Genomic DNA, 23,507 nt, shown 5'->3' on the forward strand with positions numbered 1-23,507 from the left:
TTAGGATTTTACCCTTAACACACAAAAAGAACACCAAGAAGGAACTATAAATTAATAATTTAATTAGTCCTTAGGAGAAATTCTTCGATGTGCTAAGTTTTATGAAGCGAGATTAATGCAGTAAATGATCAATTAAGATTTTTTATGTGACCAAAACAAATCAAAGGATTTAATAATTTTTTAAAAATTTTAAATGGGTGAAAGGCCACATAAAAAATTTAAAATCTTTTCATGTGAAAAATTAATTTCGATTTAATTTCTAGTCACATAAAACGAACCTTTTTAGGTTTTTTTTAAATGTTTAGAAATTTTTTTAGAATTTTTAAAAATTTTGGATTTTGGATTTTTTAGATTTTTTTTTTTAATTTAAGTTTGAATAAAAATCAAAGTCAAAATTATAAAAATTGAAACAATGTAAAATGAAATAAATAAAAATAAAACAGAAATAGAATTTTCATTTTTTTGTTTTTAAATAAAATACCAAAGAAATTAACCAAATTCTAACCTAAAAGAATAAAATGAAATCAGACTATGTATATCTAAACCCTAACTGTTATCAAAAAACAAATTAAATAAATAAATAAAATAAGTCGATATGCCTTATCGTGTTTGTTGTGTAGGTTGATGGAAGGAGAGCTCGAGGTCTGCTCGATGGTGGATGAGGATGTTCAACGCAAAAAGAGAAAAGGGCAAGGCAATGGAGCTCAAGGAAGGCAAGGGAAGGCTGCAGAGAGAGGGAGGAAAGGGTGCAGGTTGAGGGACGCAGGGAGGATGGACGAACAATGATGGAAAAGTAGAGAGCAGAAGGGATATGTTGCAGGGACGACGGAGAAGAAAGCTAAGGGTTAGCAGTGATGAGGAGGCTGCGATGGAGAAAGTCACGAATGTAGGTCACGGGGATGATTGTGAGAGCAGGTAGAGAAGGGTAAGCTTTTGTAGGTGGCAGCAACACGAAGAAGGACGCAGGGGTGGAGTTGTTGGATATGCAATGAAGCAGCAGAATAGACGTGGGCAATAAGAGGACGGATGGAACGTTTTGCTGCGGAAAGGCAGGAGGGTTTGGATGCAGATTTGCAGGTGATGGCAGCAATGGAAGGACGCAGGGATGAGGAGAAACCCAGCAGAAAACGATAGCCGAAGAACCCAAAAAATTTCCAAATTTATCAGTGAAACCCTTAAAAAAATTTCAAATCCTTGGAACGCAAAAAGGTTGGATAATATCACTGCAAAAATGGTTTCGAGGCCAGATCTTACCCTCCATGGCCTAGATCTGGCTTCAAATCAAACCTCACCTTCAGATCTACAACCTGTACCTAAAAATAAAAACACCCAAAACCCGGATATACAAAAAATAAATAAAACCCAAGTCAGAAAACCCAAAAAATTTACAGATCTATGCATAGGAATGGCAGATCTATCAGATCTGAAGAGTGTGAGTCCAACTCCGCTCCCAGATCTGATAATCTAAGGCTCTCAATAGCCAGATTCTGTTGACACCTAATCATAGGGATGGGGTGAACAATTGTTAATAGTGTAAATAATTAATAAGAGAAAATGAAGAGTCATCGGGAGATGAAACTCGACAGTGACTCCTTCATGTAAATAACTATGAACAACCCAAATGAATAAACATAATCTCATTTGAGGAGTTACCTCCTGGCCTGACATGATATCAGAGCCAACTCCATTTTTGGCATTGCAGTCTGCCATTGTAACTCCCTTCTGCCATTTTTCATAAATTTGTCCTGCATTTCCTGCAGTCTGCCATTGTAACTCCCTTCTGCCATTTTTCATAAATTTGTCCTGCATTTCCTGCAGTCTGCCATATTCTTCAGTCCTATGCTCTCTACCCTCTGCATGATAATCTGGTGTAACGCTTGGTATACCCATCGAATACCTGCACAAGTCCCAAGACTCATCCTCAACTTGCGACTTGCTCCCAGCCAACATCTCCATACCATAACACAGCCTCCGATTGCAGCATCAACTCTCGGCCTGAATAAAACGTGACTGTCATCACTCCATTTGAGGTTCGCTTTGTTTTAAAGCAGCAGTTGAGCTTCTGCATTTAAATTGCTAATGAATTTAACGTGATAGCATTGGAGTCATAAAATTGTGAGGACATATCAATAGCATTCTGTTAAGCTTGATATTGCTCCCACAGCCTCTCTTCTGTTAAGTTTGATATCGTTGCCATAGCCTCAGAGACCTTTGCCTTCAACTGCGCATTGTTTTGTGAGCGCTGCCTTGAGTTTCCATTTTGCTGCTCCTCGGCCTCTCCACATATATACGCTACCTGTACGTCCCATACCAGAAGCTCTCACCTCTGCTTGCAACTCTCTCCTCCGCTTATGTAATGTGTGTTTCCACCACTCGTGGTATAAAACTTCCCAGCGCTACCCCTCCATATAAATGCCTTGTGTTGCTCCTCCTCCCACATTGTAGCCGCTCCACGCAAAACACAGTGTTGGCTCTCCAATACGCAGCGTTGGCTCTCCAATACGCTTACCTCGGCCTCTCCACACATATACGCTGTAAACGACCCCTCCTCCACATATATCCGCTTACTGACGGGGTCGTCCTGCTTCTACCTTGACTTGTATTGAGACCATGCTTCAAGCTTGTCCTTAGTTAAACCCTTGTCTCCACTTCTCCATAATCGTGGGGCCCAAACTTATATAAACCCTCCCCCATATAACTCCTCCCCTATATACTGATTTGGGCTATGTTCATTACTATTTTGGTAATGAAATAACTCAACATCCGAAGTCCATATTCCTTTCTCAAAAGATGTACATTAGAGATCTATTGAACAGGTTTGGCATGGTTGAATGCAATCCTCTAACTACTCGAATGGAACAAAACCTAAAGTTCACATCCATTGAAGGAAAAGAATTTGAGGATGCAACAAAGTATAGACAACTTGTAGGAAGTCTCAACTACCTAACTACTACCAGACCAGACATTTTGTTTGTTGTTGGAATCCTCTCCAGGTTCATGCGAAAGCCTTATGAGGGACATTGATCTGCTGCAAAAAGAGTTATAAAGTACTTGAAGGGAACTCAAGACTTTGGACTCAAGTATATACAGGTGGGCGACTTCAGCTTGATTGGATACTCTATTTCAAACTTCGATGGAGATAAAGAAACTGGGGTATCTACTTCTGGTTATGCTATGACTCTTGGATCAGGAGTTGTCCCTTGTAGATCATGCAAACAATCAATTCCAACAGATTGGCAAAATATGTGGCAACAATTGAGGCAACAAAAGAAATTGTGTGGCTCAGGAAAATTCTGGAAGATTTGCATGTAAAACAAGTACATTCGACTCCACTCATGATTGACAATACCTCTACAATAAAGTTGGCCAAGAACCCAAAGTTTCATGATCGAATGAAGCACATCAACACAAAATATCATCTGAATCAACATTATGTTGAGGCCAAAACAATCCATATTCATCATTGTTCCACTAATGAGGAGATTGCAGACATATTCACCAAAGTGTTTGGAAGAGAAAAGCTTGAAAGATTTAGAACAATGCTTGGACTCACCAACATCCTTTTAGATTAGGGGGGGGAATGTTGACACCTAATCATAAGGATGGGTAAACAATTGTAAATAGTGTAAATAATTAAAAAGAGAAAATGAAGAGTCATCGGGAGATGAAACTCAACAATCACTCCCTCATGTATATAACTATTAACAGCCCAAATGAATAAACATAATCTCATTTGAGGAGTTACCTCCTGGCCTGACAAATTCATCAACTTCGCACATAAAAAAATTAGATTTTTAAATTTCAAAGGAGGTGCTTAGCTCAAAACCCTTCATGCATCACCAATAAAAATCTTATGATAAGCCCAGGATCAAATTAAGTTGGGCTCTTCAGAGAACACGGATCGGTAGTTGGTTGATCCAACTGAAAACTTCCCCTAACGCCTAAAGATCTAAAAATCAAGACTTTCCTGCAAAACACAATTCAGCCATCAAAATAAAGCGAGAAAATAATAATAAAATTCAGATAATAGAAATACCTGCTATTACATTCAAAACTTAAATTATCATTTAAACACCAACGACTGAGAAAGATACATATACTCAAATCACTCTTCAAAAGCTATCATCAATGGCTGAAAAAACTTACGCATGAAAATGACACATCTTGCAGTATTTCCATGAAGAGTAACACTGGTGAAAATTAACCCCAAAATCTTTCTTTATTATCCAAAAAGGGTTACATGAAAGCTTTTAGCTTAGCACACGACTTAAAAATCGGATGGATCAACTGACAAATGACCTTCTATTTAAAGATAAATCCTCCAACGGCTAGTTCAAGTGATCCTCGTCAAAGCAATCTCGAACGTTGATGAAGATTAAAATTTCTTTTAATCTCATCCGTCGAAATATTAAATTCTGGAAGAAATTCGAATTTTTCAATTAAATGCATTTTAATTAACTCAAAAATTAAAATTTTGAGTTAATTTCCTCAAAATTTTAACTTTGACTTAACCCCCCAAGGACCAAAAGCTTAAAATTTAGCAAAATAATTAATTTATCTTAGTCCCGAGACCTTTTAAATTTTGATTTTTAAGGACTAGCGAATTTTGCCTTTGGAGAATTTAAATTTACCTAGGGCCTAGAATCAATTAAATTTTTGGCTTAGGATTTTAATTAATTTTTGACCAAAAAATTTAATTAATTAACCTATAAGGGAATAAATTATTTTTCCAACCCTCAAGACACTTTACATCATAGTTTTCATATTTTTTACATCATAAGGGGGAAAACCCATCTACTAAGCGATTATTCCCAAATCACTTTTACATAGACTCGATCTATAACACTAGGACTCGCCTAAGATCCCAGTGACAAGATACATTCCGGCTTTGGGATGAGACTGAAGGAAAACTCTGCCAAACATTCGAGAATGGATCGGTGAGACAAAAAACCTCCCAGAACGTAGATTGTCACCAGAAAAGTAGGTTTACCTAGGCCATTACATACATGACACGGTTCTGGTGAGATTATTTACATCATATACATGCAGAACGGGTTTACATTATAACATGATAATCACGTTGATGATGATAGCTAAACGATATGGACACATCGATCAGACACTATCCCTTTTGCGAAAAAAACGGGTGTACTGCTATGGGTCTTTGACACGTAGTGGTCAACATCTAGCTCTACTTAGGGACACGCTACACCGGAGGAATGTGAGAATCCAAAATCTGCGTCCACGCAACACACAAGATAACATAAGTAGCGTCCATTCAAAAATCATCATATAACATTAAGCATAGGAAAGATATAAGCTCTTCATTTATTAACTATCTAGTAACATGAAAAGTAAATCTAACTCTAAAACAAAAATGAAATGCTGACATAACCAGGTGTAGGGTTAGAAATACAATACAAAGGATGCCCCATGGCATCAGATGTCATCTTTGAAAAATAGCTTGAGCCTTTGGCCATTTGCAGGTAAGTGAAGTGGTTCGCCATCCAATCTGCTCAAGTGGAATGAATTTGGCCTAGCAATGTCTTGGATAATGTATGGTCCCAACCACAAACTGTCAAATTTATTATATTTTCCTAGTTTTTCATTCTTGCGATCCCAAAGGAGTACCATATCTCCAACCTGCAAAGATCTCGATCGAGACGATTTATCAAAGCTTTTCTTAATGTTAGATTGAATTTTACACATATTATCAAAAATTGTCCTACGAGTTTCATCCAACTCCACAATCTGATCCATTCTATTTTGAACAACATATTTATTAGTAGAAAAATGTTGAAGGAGTTGATAAGCTAGCAATTTAAGGTGCATAGATAAAGTTACATCCAAGCCATAAACTAATTCAAAGGGACTTTTACCAGTAGCTTTCTTTTTAGTAATCCTATCTATGCATAAAGCATACTTGATTTTATTGTCTCAATATCGCTTATTATCTCCTACTATCTTCTTGATAATGGTTATAAGATTTTTATTACTTGATTCATCAAGTCCATTACCCTGAGGATAGTAATTAGATGAATGAGATAAGATAATGCCATAGTTGAAAGAAAAAGATGAAAATTCTGAAGAACTAAAAGCCTTGGCATTATCAATAGCGATCTTAGCAGGAACACCAAATATAGTAATGATATTATTTTCAATGAAAGCCATAATAACCTTTTCAGTGACATTCTTAGCAGGGATAGCTTCAACCCATTTAGTGAAATAATCAGTAGCAGTCAAAATCCATGAGTAGCCATTGCTAGAATTTTCATGAAACTTCCCAATGAAGTCCAAACCCCAATGCTAAAAAGGTGCCTCCACAACCACAGGTTGTAAGGGCAGGGCAACAAGCTTTTGTTTCTCAGTGAATAGTTGGCAGGCTTGACAACTTCTAACAAACTTATGCACATCAGAAAAAATCGAAAGCCAATAATAACCAACTCTCAAAATTTTGTGAGCAGTAGTTCTAGCAGCATAATGACCACCAAAAAATCCCGAGTGAAACTCAGAAATTAACTTCTTAGACTCAATTTCATCAACACACCTAAGTACTATGCCCTCAGGATTTCTCCATCCAAGGCCATCCTTCATGAGGCAATACTTAGTGGCTTTTAATCTAAGAGCCCTTCTCTTATGAGCAACTAAATGGTTAGGACATGTAAGATTTAACAAGTAATAAATAATGTCCTTGTACCACTCATGTTCTCCTAATCTTTGCAGCTCAGGGGAAGATGAATCGTTAAGACAAATCAAACCAAGAGCTTTCTCATTACCTTCGGTCATCATTTCATCCAAGCCTTGACCTTTGACTAACTTGGTGGGCCTAATCTCTAAATCATATTCTTGTATTTTAGTAACCCACCTAGCACGAGTCCCTAAGCAATCAATTTGAGTTAATATATCTTTAACCACATAATGTGGGACAAAAGCAATGATTTTGGAATAGCCCACATAAGTCCTGAAATGCTTAAGAGATTTGACTAAGGCATAGGCTTGCTTTTCCATGGTAGTGTAATTTAATTCAGAATTTTGAAGCGCTCTACTCATGAAAGCAACAGGCTGCTCATGACCATCCTTATTTTTCTGCAATAAGACACCAGCAATGGTATCTTCATAAGCGAAAGGGAAAATCATGAAATCATTCGAGTAATCGGGACTAAGTAAAACAGGATCTTTGGCACTAGCACCTTTGATTTCCTAAAAAGCCTTTTTCCATCTTCTTTCCATAAAAAATTTACATCCTTTTTCAAATGACTTTGAATAGGCTTCGCTACTTCTGCGTAATTTGGAATAAATCCTCTAAGAAAATTTGTTTTTCCAAGAAAAGACTAAAGGGACTTAAGATTATGGGGGAGAGAAATCTTTTGGATTGCCTCAACTCTTTCAGTATCAATCTTGATTCCATCTTTAGAAATGATGTGACCAAGTAATTTATCTTTAGTTACTCCAAAAACAGACTTAGCCGGATTTAAGGAAATCCCATACTCTCTACATTTATCAAAAACTTGCCTAAGATGACCTATATGACTAATACCATCCTTAGAAAAAACAGTAAGATCATCCTGATAAATTTCAATAATCTTCCCAATTAAACCCTTGAAGGCATAATCCATAGCCCTTTGAAACGTAGCCACCGCATTGGTTAACCCAAACAACATTCTAATATATTCGAACGTACCCCCCATGGTGAGGTGAATGTAGTTTTGTGACGATCCTCCTTCTTAACCCATACCTGATTATATCCAGAAAAACCATCTAGCAACGACATCATTCCAGAACCAGTTACTCTTTGCAACATAGTCTCCATGTTTGGCAAAGGGTAATTATCTTTCTTACATTCTAGATTCAGGTTTCGAAAATCGACACAAAGTCTAATTGTACCGTTCTTTTTCCTAACAATCACCAAGTTGGAACACCATGTTGAATGCCTCGTTTGAGCAATAATTCCTGCTGCAAGCATCTTTGAAAGCTCCTTTTGAACCAAAGGGGCTAACTTAGGGTTTATTTGCCTAAGCTTTTGACGAAAGGGTCTAGCATTTCCATCTTTCAAGGGGATAGTGTGTTCCATGACATCTTACCTATAACCTTTTAATTCATCATAAGAAAATGCTAAAACATCTCGATATTCACGAAGAAAATTGGTTAACTTTTTCCTTTCTTCATCATTAGTACCCTTACCAATTTTGATAATCTTGGGATCACTAGAGATACCAATGTTTAGCTCGATGAATTCGCCTGGATCCGTTTTTATTTTCCTCTTTCACCTTTGAGGCATCATGCCGATCAAAGTGTTGTTCTAAAGAAACAACAATCCTAGGAGTAGGATTTATAATATCTTCATGATCATTAGATCCATCCTCCTTAGAATCTATCCGAAAATTTTCAAACTCATCCAAATTATCAAGAAAACGAATCACTTGTTTCTCGTCATCAAAAACTTGCCAATGCTCTGAGTTATCTAGAACAGAAGGCCTAAATATAACTTCCATTTTTATCCTATCCTTGATCAACCCATCAGACAACTGCAAAGTAGAAGCAACTACGACAAGCTCATCTGCTGAACTATTTTGTTCTCTCGAGATAGCTTCAAGGTCAAGGGCATCAAAGTATTCCATAGTATCCCATACAGCATTTCGATAATTCCTTAACCTTTGATTTTTACATGTAAATTTATTTTTAATTTGCATGATAATTAAGTCAGAATCCCCCTTGATTCTAAGCAAGTTAACTCTTAAATCCTTTGCCAACTCAAGACCCAACAACAAAGCTTCATATTCAGCAACGTTGTTGGTTGTTTCAAATTCCAATCGATAGGCAAACTTGAAAATATGACCAAGGGGAGATTTTAATACTATTCTTGCACCTTTACCATGCCTAGGCGATGCACCATCAAAACACATGTACCATACTTGATCCTTGAGACCCTCAATCTTTTCACCAACCTTATCACGAGAAGAACTATGGAATTAGACAGAATAGCATAATTCCCAATGTCAGATTGTTCTTTAATTATCTCATTATGAGGCCTCTTATGATCTTCAAGATGGAATCTTCTCTCGGGCTCTCTATTAAGTCTTACAAACCCATCACCTTTAGGAGAAGGAATCATAGCATATGACCAATTCATTTGAATACTCCCTCCTAGATCAGAGGTCCGTTTTCTAAATAAAAGCATACCCCAAGCATCAGGCACATCAACAACAACAATGTCCATAACAATCATAATGTCAGGGTAAATCGATAAATGAACTTGTCAATCCTTGATTAACCCATGAACTTCAATCTTCTTAAAATCCATGGCACATATATTGTAGTAAGGCCTAGAAACTCTTAAATTAAGTTGTTCTATGACCCTCTTGGTCATGACACAAGTTGATGCACCAAAATCCAGTATACAATTATTAAATTTATATCCATTAACCATCAAAGTAATAAAGAATGGATGATGATCCTTGTTATCTGAATCCAAACTTTGCAAATATATAGGAGCATCCTGATAATCAGCTTTAGGTGCCTTCTGTTGAGAAACATTCACTTGAGGAGCTTCAATAGCTTTTAGTAACTTAGCCCTTTGGGAAGGAATCTTCGCAATCTCAGCAACAAGAACCCAGATTTTTGCATTATTAAACCAACTTCCCAAATCGATATCTAATCCAGAGTTTGAACCCGGGTTAAAACTTCGAGGGGGAATTTGATTCCCACTTTGATCTTTATCCCTTCTTTGATATGTTAAACCCTTATCTTTAGCAATTTCCATGACTTGCTCTGGAGAAGACTTTTCACCAAATCATTTAACCATCATATCCTTTTCATGCTCAAAATTATTTATACTAAAAGCTTATGTGGAAGGTCTAACATCTTCACTGTTTTCCTTAACTTCCATCCAATCTTCCATAGACAAAGAAAACTTTTTACCCGCTACATTTATTTGATTATTTGCCCCAAACATTCCACTATACAAAATCTTTTTCACTGTGGGGCAAGTAGCCTCCTCATGAAGAGCATCACAAGCTCGACAATAAGGCAGAGCTTCATCGACCAAATTAGTAGATTCAAGCGGATTAGGTGGTCTCTACTCACTAGATTGACCTTTCTTCTGCCAATTATTATTTCGATTATTATTATTATTTCTAGGCTGGAAATTTTGCATTTGAGCTCTTTCCATTTGAACCAACCTAGTCTACAAAGTAGTTATCTCCTTAGCATGGTTAGAGATTAATTTCGCTTGGTTAAGCTCCATGCTTTCAATTTTTTGCAGTAATTTTTTAATAGGGTCGTCATCAGATTCTTTAACCTCTTTTCCTTTAGGTTCTTTCAATTTTGTTGAAGCCCTATCAAAACCTAGGATTTCAGACTTCCCAGATGCCTTCTTATCTTTTTCGAGCTCTACCGCTAAAGCTTGACAATCCCTATAATTAGGAAGTTTAGCACGTCTTAATTCATAAGAGGGATCAGGGCTAAAGGCATCAATATAGAAGTCCCAAAGAGATTTATCAGGAGGTAATTCCTTAATAATATCATTGAACCTCTTATTAAATTCTTCTACGGTCTCATTTTCTTTCTTTTTAATGACACTGATAGCTTTTACGAGATGCCTTTCCTCTCTCTTATCTCCATACTTTTCCTTAAAGGCATTAATAATCGATTGCAAAGAATCAAATGAATTATGAGGCTTTTCCGTAAACCAATCTAAAGCATCCCCCTCCAAGGTAAGAACAAAAAGGCTCATTTTTACATCTTCATGATTATAATCAACAACCCTCGCATACTTACCCAGCCAAGAACCAAAAGCTTTCAGATGAGCATTAACACTAATTGCATTATTGCCCTGAAAGGAAGGCAATTTATCCATCCCATGGTCTGGAAAATCATTGGGATAACCTTGAATGTTAGCAAAGTTACAAGGGGCGAACACATTCATGATGTCGTGCTCAACCGGGTTAGGAAAAAGCAAATGGATATCAGAGAGAGCTTCTTGTTCGAGATTAACAAGAAGGGTACGAGAAGAGAGTTTGTGTAATCATACTCTGAGAGCCCTTTCAAGATCAGGAGCAGGATTAACCAAACTACTTGGATGTCTTCTAGTACACACTCTTGTAGAAGATAGAGGAAGTGGAGTCGCCACTCAGACAAAAATCTAACTTGAAATAACCTAAAAGCAAGGAACCAAGGACAAGGAACTTATCCTGGCAAGAGATGAAAGGATGAGAAGAATGAAATGAGATGAATGTCGAATGTCGTAAAGCCAAAGTCCAAGAAATTGGTCCCCGACAACGGCGCCAAAAAATGTTGTCACACAGAATTTCTAGGCACCACGACAATGGCTCAGATTGGGGGTTGTCACCCTGATCCCCAATCTCTCTATTTAAGTTGTCTCCGTACAGCAGGCTAAGGGGGGTAGACCTTATGGAAAAATGGAATGAAGAAGAACTCGTTGGGAACCAACCAGTTCAGGAGACACAGTGAAGCGATCGAGTACTTGATTAAGATTTAGCAAGACTTATAGGGAAATTAAGACCAAGTAATCGATTAGCGACTGTTGCTTAGATAAATGACTATTTTATATGAAATGCAGATCCTAAAGCTAATGTGAGATGCAAGAATCTTGGTTAATTTTAGTTAAATGCCTATTTGAATGTGAATCCTTCGATCCTTTCTGTGTTGAGCCTGATTTCGTAGTAATTGGCAGAGAGAAGATAAGGTGAAGCACACTAAGGTGTGATTAACGATACCTCTCCTGAAAATTTAACATACACGATTCCTTCAGCACTGCAGAGAGTTGTGGCTCTAACGACTGCAAGGTCACCATTTTAAGTACTATTAAAAGCAGGCTTCTCAAGCAAAGATGGATGGATACCTATTTCTCTATCGACCAAGCTTATGCTTGGAAGTAAATTTTATTTATGCAAAGCTAACTTATATGCAAATGCACTAAATGATGAGATAAAGTTAGACTCAAGGATTAGAAACACTTGCGTCGCAAAAAGCCCTTATTTACCAAAATGAAATGTTCACTTTATTGGATGAAGACTTAAAAATAAACTCCTGAAAATATTGCAATTAAACCACGAGCCTATTTCAAATCTTTTTGATACAATTATAGCTCAAAGAGAATAAAAACGTCTTTGCAATTTAATATCAATGTCAACAGATGCTCAAAAAAATACTCAAATTAGGAAACAAAGATATGCAATCTATTACAATTCCACGACAGAGTACTTTAACAATTACTTGAAAATATTCGCAAAATATTTAACATGTAACGAACATCAAATAATTCAAGCAATGAAGATCAATTTCAATAGACGCAAAATATTCTAGCAATCAAATTTCTAGAGATCCAACTACTTTAAAAAACCATGAAGTTTAAATGCTAATCAATTCACAATCCTAGAATTAAAATGATTTATGCTTAGTGACCCAAATCTAGAAAAATTTACCACTTTTCTATAGTCAATCCTTAGATAAAAAAAAAAAAAAAAAAATTAAGCGTGCATGACTATGGAGAAGTTAAATTGCTTAATACCACAAAAGTTTTCTTTAGGATTTTACCCTTAACACACAAAAAGAACACCAAGAAGGAACTATAAATTAATAATTTAATTAGTCCTTAGGAGAAATTCTTCGATGTGCTAAGTTTTATGAAGCAAGACTAATGCGGTAAATGATCAATTAAGATTTTTTATGTGACCAAAACAAATCAAAAGGATTTAATAATTTTTTAAAATTTTTAAATGGGCCAAAGGCCACATAAAAAATTTAAAATCTTTTAATGTGAAAAATTAATTTCGATTTAATTTCTAGTCACATAAAATGAACCTTTTTAGGTTTTTTTAAATGTTTAGAAATTTTTTTTAGAATTATAAAAATTTTGGATTTTGGATTTTTTAGATTTTTTAAATTTTTTTAGATTTTAATTAAAAACGAAGTCAAAACTATAAAAATTGAAACAATGTAAAATAAAATAAACAAAAATAAAACAGAAATCGAATTTTCGTCTTTTTGTTTTTAAATAAAATACCAAAGAAATTAACCAAAGCCTAACCCAAAAGAATAAAATGAAATTGGACTATGTATATCTAAACCCTAACTGTTATAAAAAACAAATGAAATAAATAAAAAAAGGAAGTCGATATGTCTTATCGTGTTTGTTGTGCAAGTCGAAGGAAGGAGAGCTCGAGGTCTACTTGACGGTGGATGAGGATGTTCAACGCAAAAAGAGAAAAGGGCAGGGAAATGGAGCTCGAGGAAGGCAAGGGAAGGCCGTAGAGAGGGAGGAAAGGGTGCAAGTTGAGGGATGTAGGGAGGATGGACAGACAGTGATGGAAAAGTCGAGCGCAGAAGGGATCTGTTGCAGGGACGGTGAAGAAGAAAGTTGAGGGTTAGCAACGATGACGAGGCTGCGATGGAGAAAGCCACGAATGCAGGTCACGGGGATGACTGCGAGAGCAAAGAAGGGTAAGCTTTTGCAGGTGGCAGTGACACGATGAAGGACGCAGGGGTGGAGTTGTTGGATATGCAATGAAGCAGTGGAATAGAAGTGGGCAGTATGAGGACAGATGGAATGGTTTTGTTGCGGAAAGGCATGAGGGTTTGGCTGTGGATTTGCAAGTGATGGCAGCAATGGAAGGACACAGAATGAGGAGAAACCCAGCAGAAAACAGTAGCCGAAGAACCCAAAAAAATTCTAGAAAACCTTGATTAAAATATTATACTTTTGCTTCAAAATTATCAGTGAAACCCTTAAAAAAATTTCCAAATAAAAAATTTCAAACCCTTGGACCTCAAAAATGCTGGATAATATCACTACAAAAATGATTTTGAGGCCAGATCTTACACTCCAGGACCTAGATTTGGCTTCAAATCAAACCTCACCTTCAAATCTGCAGCTTGTACCTGAAAATAAAAACACCCAGAACCCGGATATACAAAAAATAATAAAACCCAAAAAACCCAAGTTAGAAAACCCAAAATATTTACAGATCTATGCACATGAATGGCAGATCTATCAAATTTGAGGAGTGTGAATCCAACTTCGCTCACAGATTTGATAATCTAAAGCTCTCAATAGCCAGATTCATCAATTTCGCATATAAAAAAATTAAATTTTTAAATTTCAAAGGAGGTGCTTAGCTCAAAATTCTTCATGCATCACCAATAAAAATCTTATGATAAGCCCAAGATCAAATTACGTTGGGCTCTTCAGAAAACACGGATCGGGAGTTGGCTAGTCCAACTGAAAACTTCCCCTAATACCCGAGGATCTAAAAATCAAGACTTTCCTACAAAACTCAATTCAGCCATCAAAATAGAGTGAGAAAATAATAAGAAAATTTAGATAAATAGAGATACCTGCTATTGCATTCAAAATTTAAATTATCATTTCAACCGCAGCGACTAAACAAGATACCTGTACTCAAATCACTCTTCAAAAGCTATCATCAATGGCTAAAAAAATTACGCATGAAAATGACACATCTTACAGTATTTCCATGAAGAGTAACACAGGCAAAAATTAACCCCAAAGTGTTTCTTTATTATCCAAAAAAGATTACACGAGAGCTTTTCGCTTAGCACACGACTCAAAGATCAGATGGATCAACTAACAAATGACCTCCTATTTAAAGATAAATCCTCCAACGGCTAGTTCGAGTGATCCTCGTCAAAGCATACTCAACTGTTGATGAAGATTAAAATTTCTTTTAATCTCATCCGTTGAAACATTAAATTCTTGAGGAAATTCGAATTTTTCAATTAAATGCATTTTAATTAACTCAAAAATAGAAAATTTGAGTTAATTTCCTCAAAAATTTGACTTTGACTTAACCCCCAAGGACCAAAGGCTTAAAATTTAGCAAAATAATTAATTTATCTTAGTCCCGGGACTTTTTAAATTTTGATTTTTAAGGACCAACGAATTTTGTCTTTGGAGAATTTAAATTTACCTAGGACCTAGAATTAATTAAATTTCTGGCTTAGGATTTTAATTAAATTTTTTCCAGAAAATTTAATTAATTAACGTATGAGGGGATAAACTATTTTTCCAACCCTCAAGACACTTTACATCATAATTTTCATATTTTTTACATCGTAAGGGGGAAAACTTATCTGTAATAGACCCTCACAAACTACCCATTTCTGCGACACAAATATAATCCAGCAGACCAAGCAATTTGTAATAAAATAACCTAACCAAATAGTTAAGATTATTCCCAAATCACTTTTACATAGACTCGATCTATAACACTAGGACTCGCCTAAGATCCCAGTGAGAAGATACATTCCGACTTTGGGGTGAGACTGAAGGAAAACTCTGTCGACCATTCGAGAATTGATCGATGAGACAAAAAACCTCCCAGAATGTAGATCGTCACTGTTGACCACTACCGGTCAACTACCCATGCAGTACACCCCCTTTTTTTTTCTTTGCAAAAAGGGGTAGCACTTGATCAACATGTCCGTGCCATCCTGCAGTCATCAACAACTTGATCATTTTAATTGTAAACCCAGTCTGCATGTATGAATTGTAAATAATAATAGCAGACATGAGTCGTGTATGTAAATTGCCAGGGTGGACCTAACTTTCTAATGATAATCTACGTCCCGGAAGGTTTTTCGTCTCACCGATCCATGATCGGCAGAGTTTCCCTTCAGCCTGACCCCAAAGCCGGAATTGATTTTGTCATTAAAATTTTAGGAGAATCCTAGTGCGTTAATCTACTAGATTATAGTTGTGTCGCAGAACTGGGTGGTTTATGAGGGTCTGTGTTAAGTGGGTTTGTCCCCTTAAGATGTAAATTGTAAAAGTCATGATGTAAAGTGTCTTGAGGGTTGGAAAATATTTTAAATCCCCTCATGAGTCCTAAGTACTAGGTCCTAGGTGTTTTTTCCAAAGGTTAAGTTCGAGAATCCATTTAGAAAATGATTTAAAAATTAAAAAATAATAAATAAATAATAAAATATTAAAAAATAATAAAATAAAAATAAAAATAATAAAAAATAAAAAAAATAATAAAATAAAGCAAAAACCCTAAAAATAATAAAATAATAATATTTTGAGTAAATACATGCAAAATTTCATTTTTTAATGAATTAATAATTTCGACGGATGAGATTAAGAGATGTCTTGATCCTCATCGACGGTCGAGATCATTTCGACATGGATCACTCGAACTAGCCGTTGGGATTTTTTCCTTTAAATAGGGTCTTAGGGGGTCATTTGAGATCATTGGATCTGTGAGTATTGTGCTGAAGAAGCTCTCTTGTAATCTGTTTTCTGGTTAATAAAAGAAGACTTTGGGGTTCAAATCTTGCTGGTGTTACTCTCTGGAAGTGCTGTGAGCTAATTTATTTTCTGCATATTTTATTTTTCAGCCATTAATAACAGCTTATTTTTAGAGTATTGTGAGCACAGGTATCTTGTTCACTTGCTAGGGTTTGAGTGGTGTTAGGGTTTCTGAAGTAATGGCAGGTACCTCCGTTGCTTTTTGAGATCTAGCATCATTTTTGCTCTCTTTACTGATGGTTAATTTAAGTTGTGCAGAAAACTCTTACTGAAAAAGATTGGTGGGCGTTTGGGGAAGTTCTAGGCTGAACCAGCCATCTCCCACAGGCTCTTCCTTGCAGAGCCCAACTAATTTTTACCCTGGGTTAATCATTTAAATTTACTTTTCTGGTTTGCATGAGAGATTTTTCTAAGCCTTTTCACAGCAAATTCGAAGCATCTGACATTTTGGAAATATTAATGTTGTTATTGCTAAATCTGGCTGTTCTAGAGCTGTAGATGTTCTTTCTTTTGTGATTTTAGCTTAATCTTGAAGGGTTTTACTTAAAAAAAATTTGCATATATCTGCGGGTTTTTGTTTTCTATCTTGCAGGTTACAGAGAAGATTTGGAGGATAATTTATTTCTTGCAGGGTTCCTATCTTAGCCATACAAGGGTTCCAGATATCAGTTTTCAGATCTGCAGCTTCCTAGGCTACCCACAGTCCCCCCTCTGCCTGCATTTATCCGCTCCGTATATGCTTCATGCATTTCCAATTTGTGGCCAGACCATTTATCGCTTTTCCTCTGCTATCAAGCAAAATCCTGTCGTCCTGATTCAGCCCCGCAAGTAGTCACGCAAATAAAATTACCAACCTAGATATATCTGCGTGCAAATTTGGGAATAGTTCATCATTTCCTTGGTACAGTCAGCTTCAGGGCCGGCTTCACACCATTGGATCTTCTGCAATACACCCATTACTGATTCAATCATTCTCTCGGAATCGTTTTCCTATCATTGTTGTTGCCTTAGATCCCCACATATAGCCATTGTTTGGGTTTCAATGTGATCACACATTCGTATTCCAGTACGGGCATGGGCGATGAGGGTTGCATATCGGCATAACACAGTCAATAAATGACGATTCACCCTTTGTGCTCAGTATGCCTCACGCATTTCTGATCTGAAGCTGAAAGTTACGTGTTGGGCATCATTTCGTGCGGCTGTGCATCGACTGGATGAAAAAGGAACGCGTTTAACCCATCTATCACTGCATCAAGCGAGCTATCGGTGTGCATTCTTGCGTGGGAGCTTCAGAAAACGTTCGAAATCGCAGGATATCTGCCATATTCATCGTCGAGCTAGGTAATATCCTCAAGTGTCTGCGTATCATCGTCTCCAGGTAATCTTGCAATCGATTTCAAACTCTTCCTTGCCGCCGTCGACTAATGCATAAAGCTCGATTATCTGCCTAGGGTTATAATTCTGATACAGGTATTTTGATATATTTCCTGTTTTAAGTTTCGTAGCTCCGATTTACTGTGTATTTTTTTTTTTTTTCTCTTACTTACGATTCGTCTTTTAAATTTTTTACTTAGTGAAATCGTATTATGAGTTAAAATCGAAATACGTTATGTTTTAATTAAATTATATTTAAATGCTTTAGATTTAGGTTTAAAACTTTAGCATTTAGATTTTAAATATAAAAAAAAAAAGAGAGGGGTGTATAAAAAGGTTTTTGTTTAAAGTTTTATTTATTTTTATTTTTTGATTATTTAGCTTAGTTTTATTTTAATTAGCTTTTAGGATTTTATTTATTAAAAAATCATAAAATTTTTAAATAAAAATAAATTTTGCAATTTCAGTCTTAGCCCGGGAATTTTTTTAGTTTTTATCTTTTCTGCTGAGGCTAAAATTTTGATGTGGGATAAATGTTTATCATCTTTTATGTGATTTGGCATGCTTGAATAATCATGAATGTAATATCTGGTTAGCATTTAAAATTACGTGGTTGTGTATCGAGCTTTATCTTTCGAAGTTTTAAATTGCTAGATCATCGTTAAAGCATTGTGAATTTACTGGATATCTTGCATCATTCGAGTTATTTGATGATAAATGATTGCTCTACATGGTTTACACCTCTGCAACATTTAGTGAGTAGTCATTTAAACATTAACTTCATAAGGCACTGGTCCGCTAAATTAATAAAATCATTTTAGTGCTGGTAGTATTTCGTGTCTCCCAAACCAACTGGTCGACAATTGGTCTTCATCACCTCATAGGGTCTACCCCCCTTAGCCGCGGGAGACAGGCTTAAAAGGAGAGATCGAGGATCAGAGTGACAGCCCCTAGTCTGAGGGTTGTCGTGTCAATCTGTGCGACAACAGTCACCAGAAAAGTAGGTTTACCTAGGCCATTACATACATGACATGGTTCTGCTGAGATTATTTACATCATATACATGCAGAATGGGTTTACATTATAACATGATAATCACGCTGATGATGATAGCTGAATGACACGGACACATCGATCAGGCGCTATCCCTTTTGCGAAAAAAGGGGGTGTACTGCTATGGTTCGTTGACACGTAGTGGTCAACAGTCACCAAAACTTAGTTATTTGCACATTATTTTTTATTTTAGGGGCTAATGTAGGGCCAAGTAACTAAATCAAACTCATTATGAGTGTATAAATACAAATGATGAGAGTTCATTTCTCATCAGCACTTGGTTTTGACTTGTATCTCTCTAGAGATCTTCGCTATTCCTTCTTGGTGGACGAAATTTTGGAGCATAGATGAATTTTGATGTTTGAATTATTTTTTCCTATCTTGGAGCTTCTTGATTGGCAAGTTTATTGATGGTTGGATATATTCTCTTACATGTAAGTACAAGTTTAATGAGATTCCTTCTTTTACTTTGTCACATGCATTAATGATAAGATTTTCGGTATAATAGGACTAATTGTTGCATGTATTTACTGGGAAATTGTGGAATTATGTTTCTATATTGCATATCTCTATGTATGGGCCATGTATGTTGAACAAATTCTCCTAGGGATAATTTTATGGTTGAATTTATCTTGACAAACCATCTTACCTTGCAAAATGAAGTGTAAAAGCTTTAAGGTCACTCTCCTTTGCCCTAATGACAAGCGAAGTTATCCTTGAAGCCTCCTTGACCTAGAAACGAAGTCCATTCTCATATTCTTCTTGACTCCAATCTCCCCCAAGGATTAGGCACTGTTCTATCATAAGTTGGTCACTTAAAAAATCATTTTTCTTCACCTCTCCTTCTTTATTTTAGGTCTAGCCACATTGGGGCTACCAGGGCATCATTTTCCCGACAAACCACCCATAGAAAAACTTTGATCTCTTGGCCTCTACTACGCTAGTGTGTCTCTTAAGCCTCCTCCAAATTTGATGGAATTCCGAAGGTGGGGTTATGAGATATCCCAAGCCCTAGCCTCGAGATTGGTTTTTGCCCTAAGTTTCCCTAGGCTAGTTCCTCATAGGGATCATTTTGCGCCTTTAAGTGAAAATCATTTCTTCGATCCCCTTCTCCTCCTTGTTTAGGTCAAGTTCATCATTGGTTGTTGAATTCCCTCCTCTTGACCTAGCATGGGTCCACTTGGTCCCGTGTGGTCCCATATCTCGTCAAAATTAATTCTTCAAAAACCACTTGGGAAACCAAGTTCCATAAGGATTTTAGAGATTGGGAAGCTCCTTTACAATTCACACTCCTTAAACCTAGCCCTCAAATCCTCATCCCCTTTTCCTAGAAAACTTTGTACCTTGCTTAAGAAGCAAGCAAGTCCCATTCTTGAGTCTCCCCTAGGAAAGGGTCCCCGAGATCACTTCACACCCATCTTAATTGATCTATCCTTCATAAGTGATTCTCTATATATCGAGTCTCCTCCCATCAGTGAAAGTTCGTAAAGAGTGGGAAGCTTTAGCTGTGGTGATAGTGGGCTTTAGCTTCATTGTTGCTCTTGACCTAGCAAGTGCCCCTCTAGGACCCCCTGCTAGTTCGAGCAGTAACAAGGCTAACATCATCAACCCTAGCTAATTCTAGGGCTTGAAAAACCCAAATTCTACATTTTGGATTCAACTTAGGGTCATTTGAAGGTTTGTTGCTCCGATGTTGATCATATTTTTCAAGAAAACCTTTTCCTTTTTCTTGTATGCCTAAGTGTGCCATTCTTGAATCATATCTTAAAAACCCTAGGCTACAAGTCTCTCTTTATAGACCTCTACATAAGTATGTTATTCCCTATAACAAAGAATTGAGCCTTGTTCCTAGTCTGAGTACCTTCATTAAGCCTATTGAAGTGTCAACTTTGATCCTTTGACCTAGAACACCATTTAGGTGACCTTTATTGGGAAGCCTCCCATGTGGTGAAATTCCACAAATGAGTAGGAGGTGGAGTGATAAAGTGACAATGGCATCCAACTCATTTTTGTGTCTTAGTCTGGCTTTTGTCTTGTGAGGCATCTCACAAGAACTGCTAGATTTTGAGGCAACATGGCCTACAGTACATGCCAATATATGGCAGAGGGAGAGTAGCCAGACAAGGTTGGAGTAACCAGACAAAAAAGGGCTTGAAGACATAATTCCAATATGGAAGACAGCAAAAGAGATGGCTCAAGAAACCCCTCCTCCCTAAAAAAAATGTTAACTTGTTTTGAAGAAGGGTTGGAGGATTTCCAACTCATGAGTCAGGATCGAAGAGCAAGGAATGGTTCTTAGTCGATGATGACTTCTATGTCTCTGAATCTGCTCTTCGTAAATCTACAAAGTAGTAGTCTTATCTCTAGTAGTATATGGATTTCTTCTATTTTGGCTGAAGGAACATTTCCTAGCCCTATTACTTCAGCATCAATTCTAATAAAGTCCTCTTTGAATCTTGATCCAACAAGATCGGTTTAAAATCACAATTTGATCCAGAATTGGCATTTTCCAAAAAGATGTACCTTTAAGTCAGAGCATTTATAAAGATCATTGAGGATCATTCTTGCACCAAAACAATATTTGCATTTTCAGTAACACAAGGAAAAGTACAGATCCTAAAAAGAATGCTGACCAGGAAATCATACCTGCCAGTCAAGACAATTTATTACTATATTTTCAGCCTGCCCAACCATTGCCTGTATTTCTTGAAGCTGGCTGGAAGAAGAAACCTCAGCAAATATGCCAACATGTTTGTTTTCACAGTCGTATACATGCCCATGATTTATAAACAGTGGCCTGATCTTTGCAATTGCTGCAGAAAAAAACATGAGATTCAAATATTTGACTTGCAAAAGTTAACAGTCACCATCAGAATTAATGCATACTTTTATATGCAAACACTTTTTATCCTGCAGCCTGGAAAGGCATGAGTTTCTATTTCATTAAATGATTAAATTATGTAGAAATATTTTTCTTTTGCTTGTCTTAATTGCTTTTGCAAACCACATTTAAGTTTCAAAAATGTTTTAATCATGCCAAAGCATAATGATAATCGGCAGGTTGAAGACTGCTCACATGCCCATTCATTAGCAAGTTCATTGTCTACTGAGGAGAAAATAAAAGTATTCCATCCTCTCTCAACTGCATTAGTCATGACTTCCTTGCTTTCTGTCCATATCCAAACTGACTTTTTCCGAGCATGGTTAGTAGGGCTCATTGAAGAAGAAATTTGTAATTGAGTGATTTGGCATTTTAAGCTCTTGCTGGCATCCATGCCCAAGGAAGATGATGAAAATTTGTAACAAGTACCTGCAAAAAGAAAACAAGATCATAAACACATAACCCTAGAGATCACATGTTCATCTCCTGGAATGGAAATCTAGGTTTAAATTTTGCAAAGAAATGACATGCATAGGTGCAAAATCCAATTTTGGTAGACTGAAGAAACATGCAGTAATAGAGATATGGTAGTTTCCACCTAAACTTCTAGATCCTAATGGTCCTTCCCAACTTACTTATAGATACTACTTATATGCGTCTATAGTTCTCTATCAATCATGGCATTCCATTGCATCCTCTCTGCCTTTCAATCAACTTAATCTGAAAGAGGTACTTGCGATTTTGTTTCATATATAATTACTAGTAAACTAAAAGTATCATGTTGACAATATTTTATCTATCTATTTCTTTTATGGTTCAAGACATACTCCTCTGCTCCTAGGAATGATCCTTGTAAGACCCTGTACAAGCAGGCTGTGTTTGGAGGATTTTGGTTTTGTACCCAATGTATTGGTGCTTCGTGTTAGTTTATATATCTCGGGCAGGTGTTCTAGTCTCAATTTTCAAATGGTGTCTATGAGGTAAAGGAACACAGTGGTTTGATTTTCTTTAACACCCAGAAAAAGCTTCTAAGGAAAAGTACTTTAATTAGAATTAATTAGCTAGTTTATTAATTTTCCTAAGTCTAACTTTGGGGAAGTGGCTTAATTTGTTGGGATAAATTGAGGTAAAATCTATTTTCCTCTAGTGACTTCTAGAAAATTCATTTGATGGGGTCAAGATGATCTTAGCCATCGATTGAGATTAGATCACGGTCTTTGATTTCTCAACAGAGAGATTATAAGAGAAAATCGACAGGTACTTGGAGAACACACAAAGACATCAAGACACAAATTTGTAGTGATAGCAGAGGCACAGTGATAGTGTGATGGCACCAGCAGATCGAGATCAGCAGTGATTGGAGATAGGATTTCGGAGGAGATTCTTCATAGGGATTTCCATACTAAAGTAGATGATTTTTCTACAGAGAGGTCGAGTTTCCCAGTGGTGCAAGTTGCTTCAAAGAGGTCGATTTGTCGGAGCAAGGAGAAATATTGCCAGAGTGATCGATTTGCAAAGGGAAGTCGAGTTTGCCAGTTGTAGTGGAATTCCAGGGAGGCCGAGTTTATTTTCCCAGTCGTGCAAGTTTCCCAGAGAGGGGTCGACTGCCAAGGTCGCACGTGTGACCAATTCAGGAGCTAGAGGGAGGCCGAATTGGATCAAAGGGGCCGAATTGCTTCCAGGGGCCTAAATCAACTTGCAGAAGTGATTGGAATAATTTTTCAAAGGTTTGCTAATTTACGACAAATAGTTGTAATTTCTCCATCACAAATTTTGTTGAAGAATTAATAAAATACTCATTTGCAGAACTGGTTTTCCCCACACTAGGGTTTTTCCAAGGACATTTGTCCAAAAATACTGGTGTTCATTATTTGTGAGTGTATGCAATAATTTTCTCAGTTCCTACGG

At 36.7% G+C, this 23,507-nt stretch overlaps 1 protein-coding gene across 6 annotated transcripts in view; it reads right to left on the bottom strand.

Moving 5' to 3' along the window:
* The window catches only part of LOC149143607 (uncharacterized), a 326,985-nt gene that overhangs the window by 224,100 nt on the left and 79,378 nt on the right, over window positions 1–23,507 (bottom strand). For all 6 annotated transcript variants that reach the window (XM_089447200.1, XM_089447196.1, XM_089447197.1 and 3 more), the window contains exons 2-3: window positions 21,795–22,028; window positions 21,365–21,531 (exon numbers count right to left, since the gene is read on the bottom strand). In XM_089447200.1, coding sequence (XP_089303326.1) covers window positions 21,365–21,531; window positions 21,795–22,028 — 401 coding nt within the window. The remainder of the gene's footprint in view (window positions 1–21,364; window positions 21,532–21,794; window positions 22,029–23,507) is intronic.

This window comes from Pinus tabuliformis, chromosome X, assembly GCF_031772625.1.
Source record: "Pinus tabuliformis cultivar Carrire ecotype Pingquan chromosome X, CPIR1, whole genome shotgun sequence".
NCBI lineage: Eukaryota > Viridiplantae > Streptophyta > Pinopsida > Pinales > Pinaceae > Pinus > Pinus tabuliformis.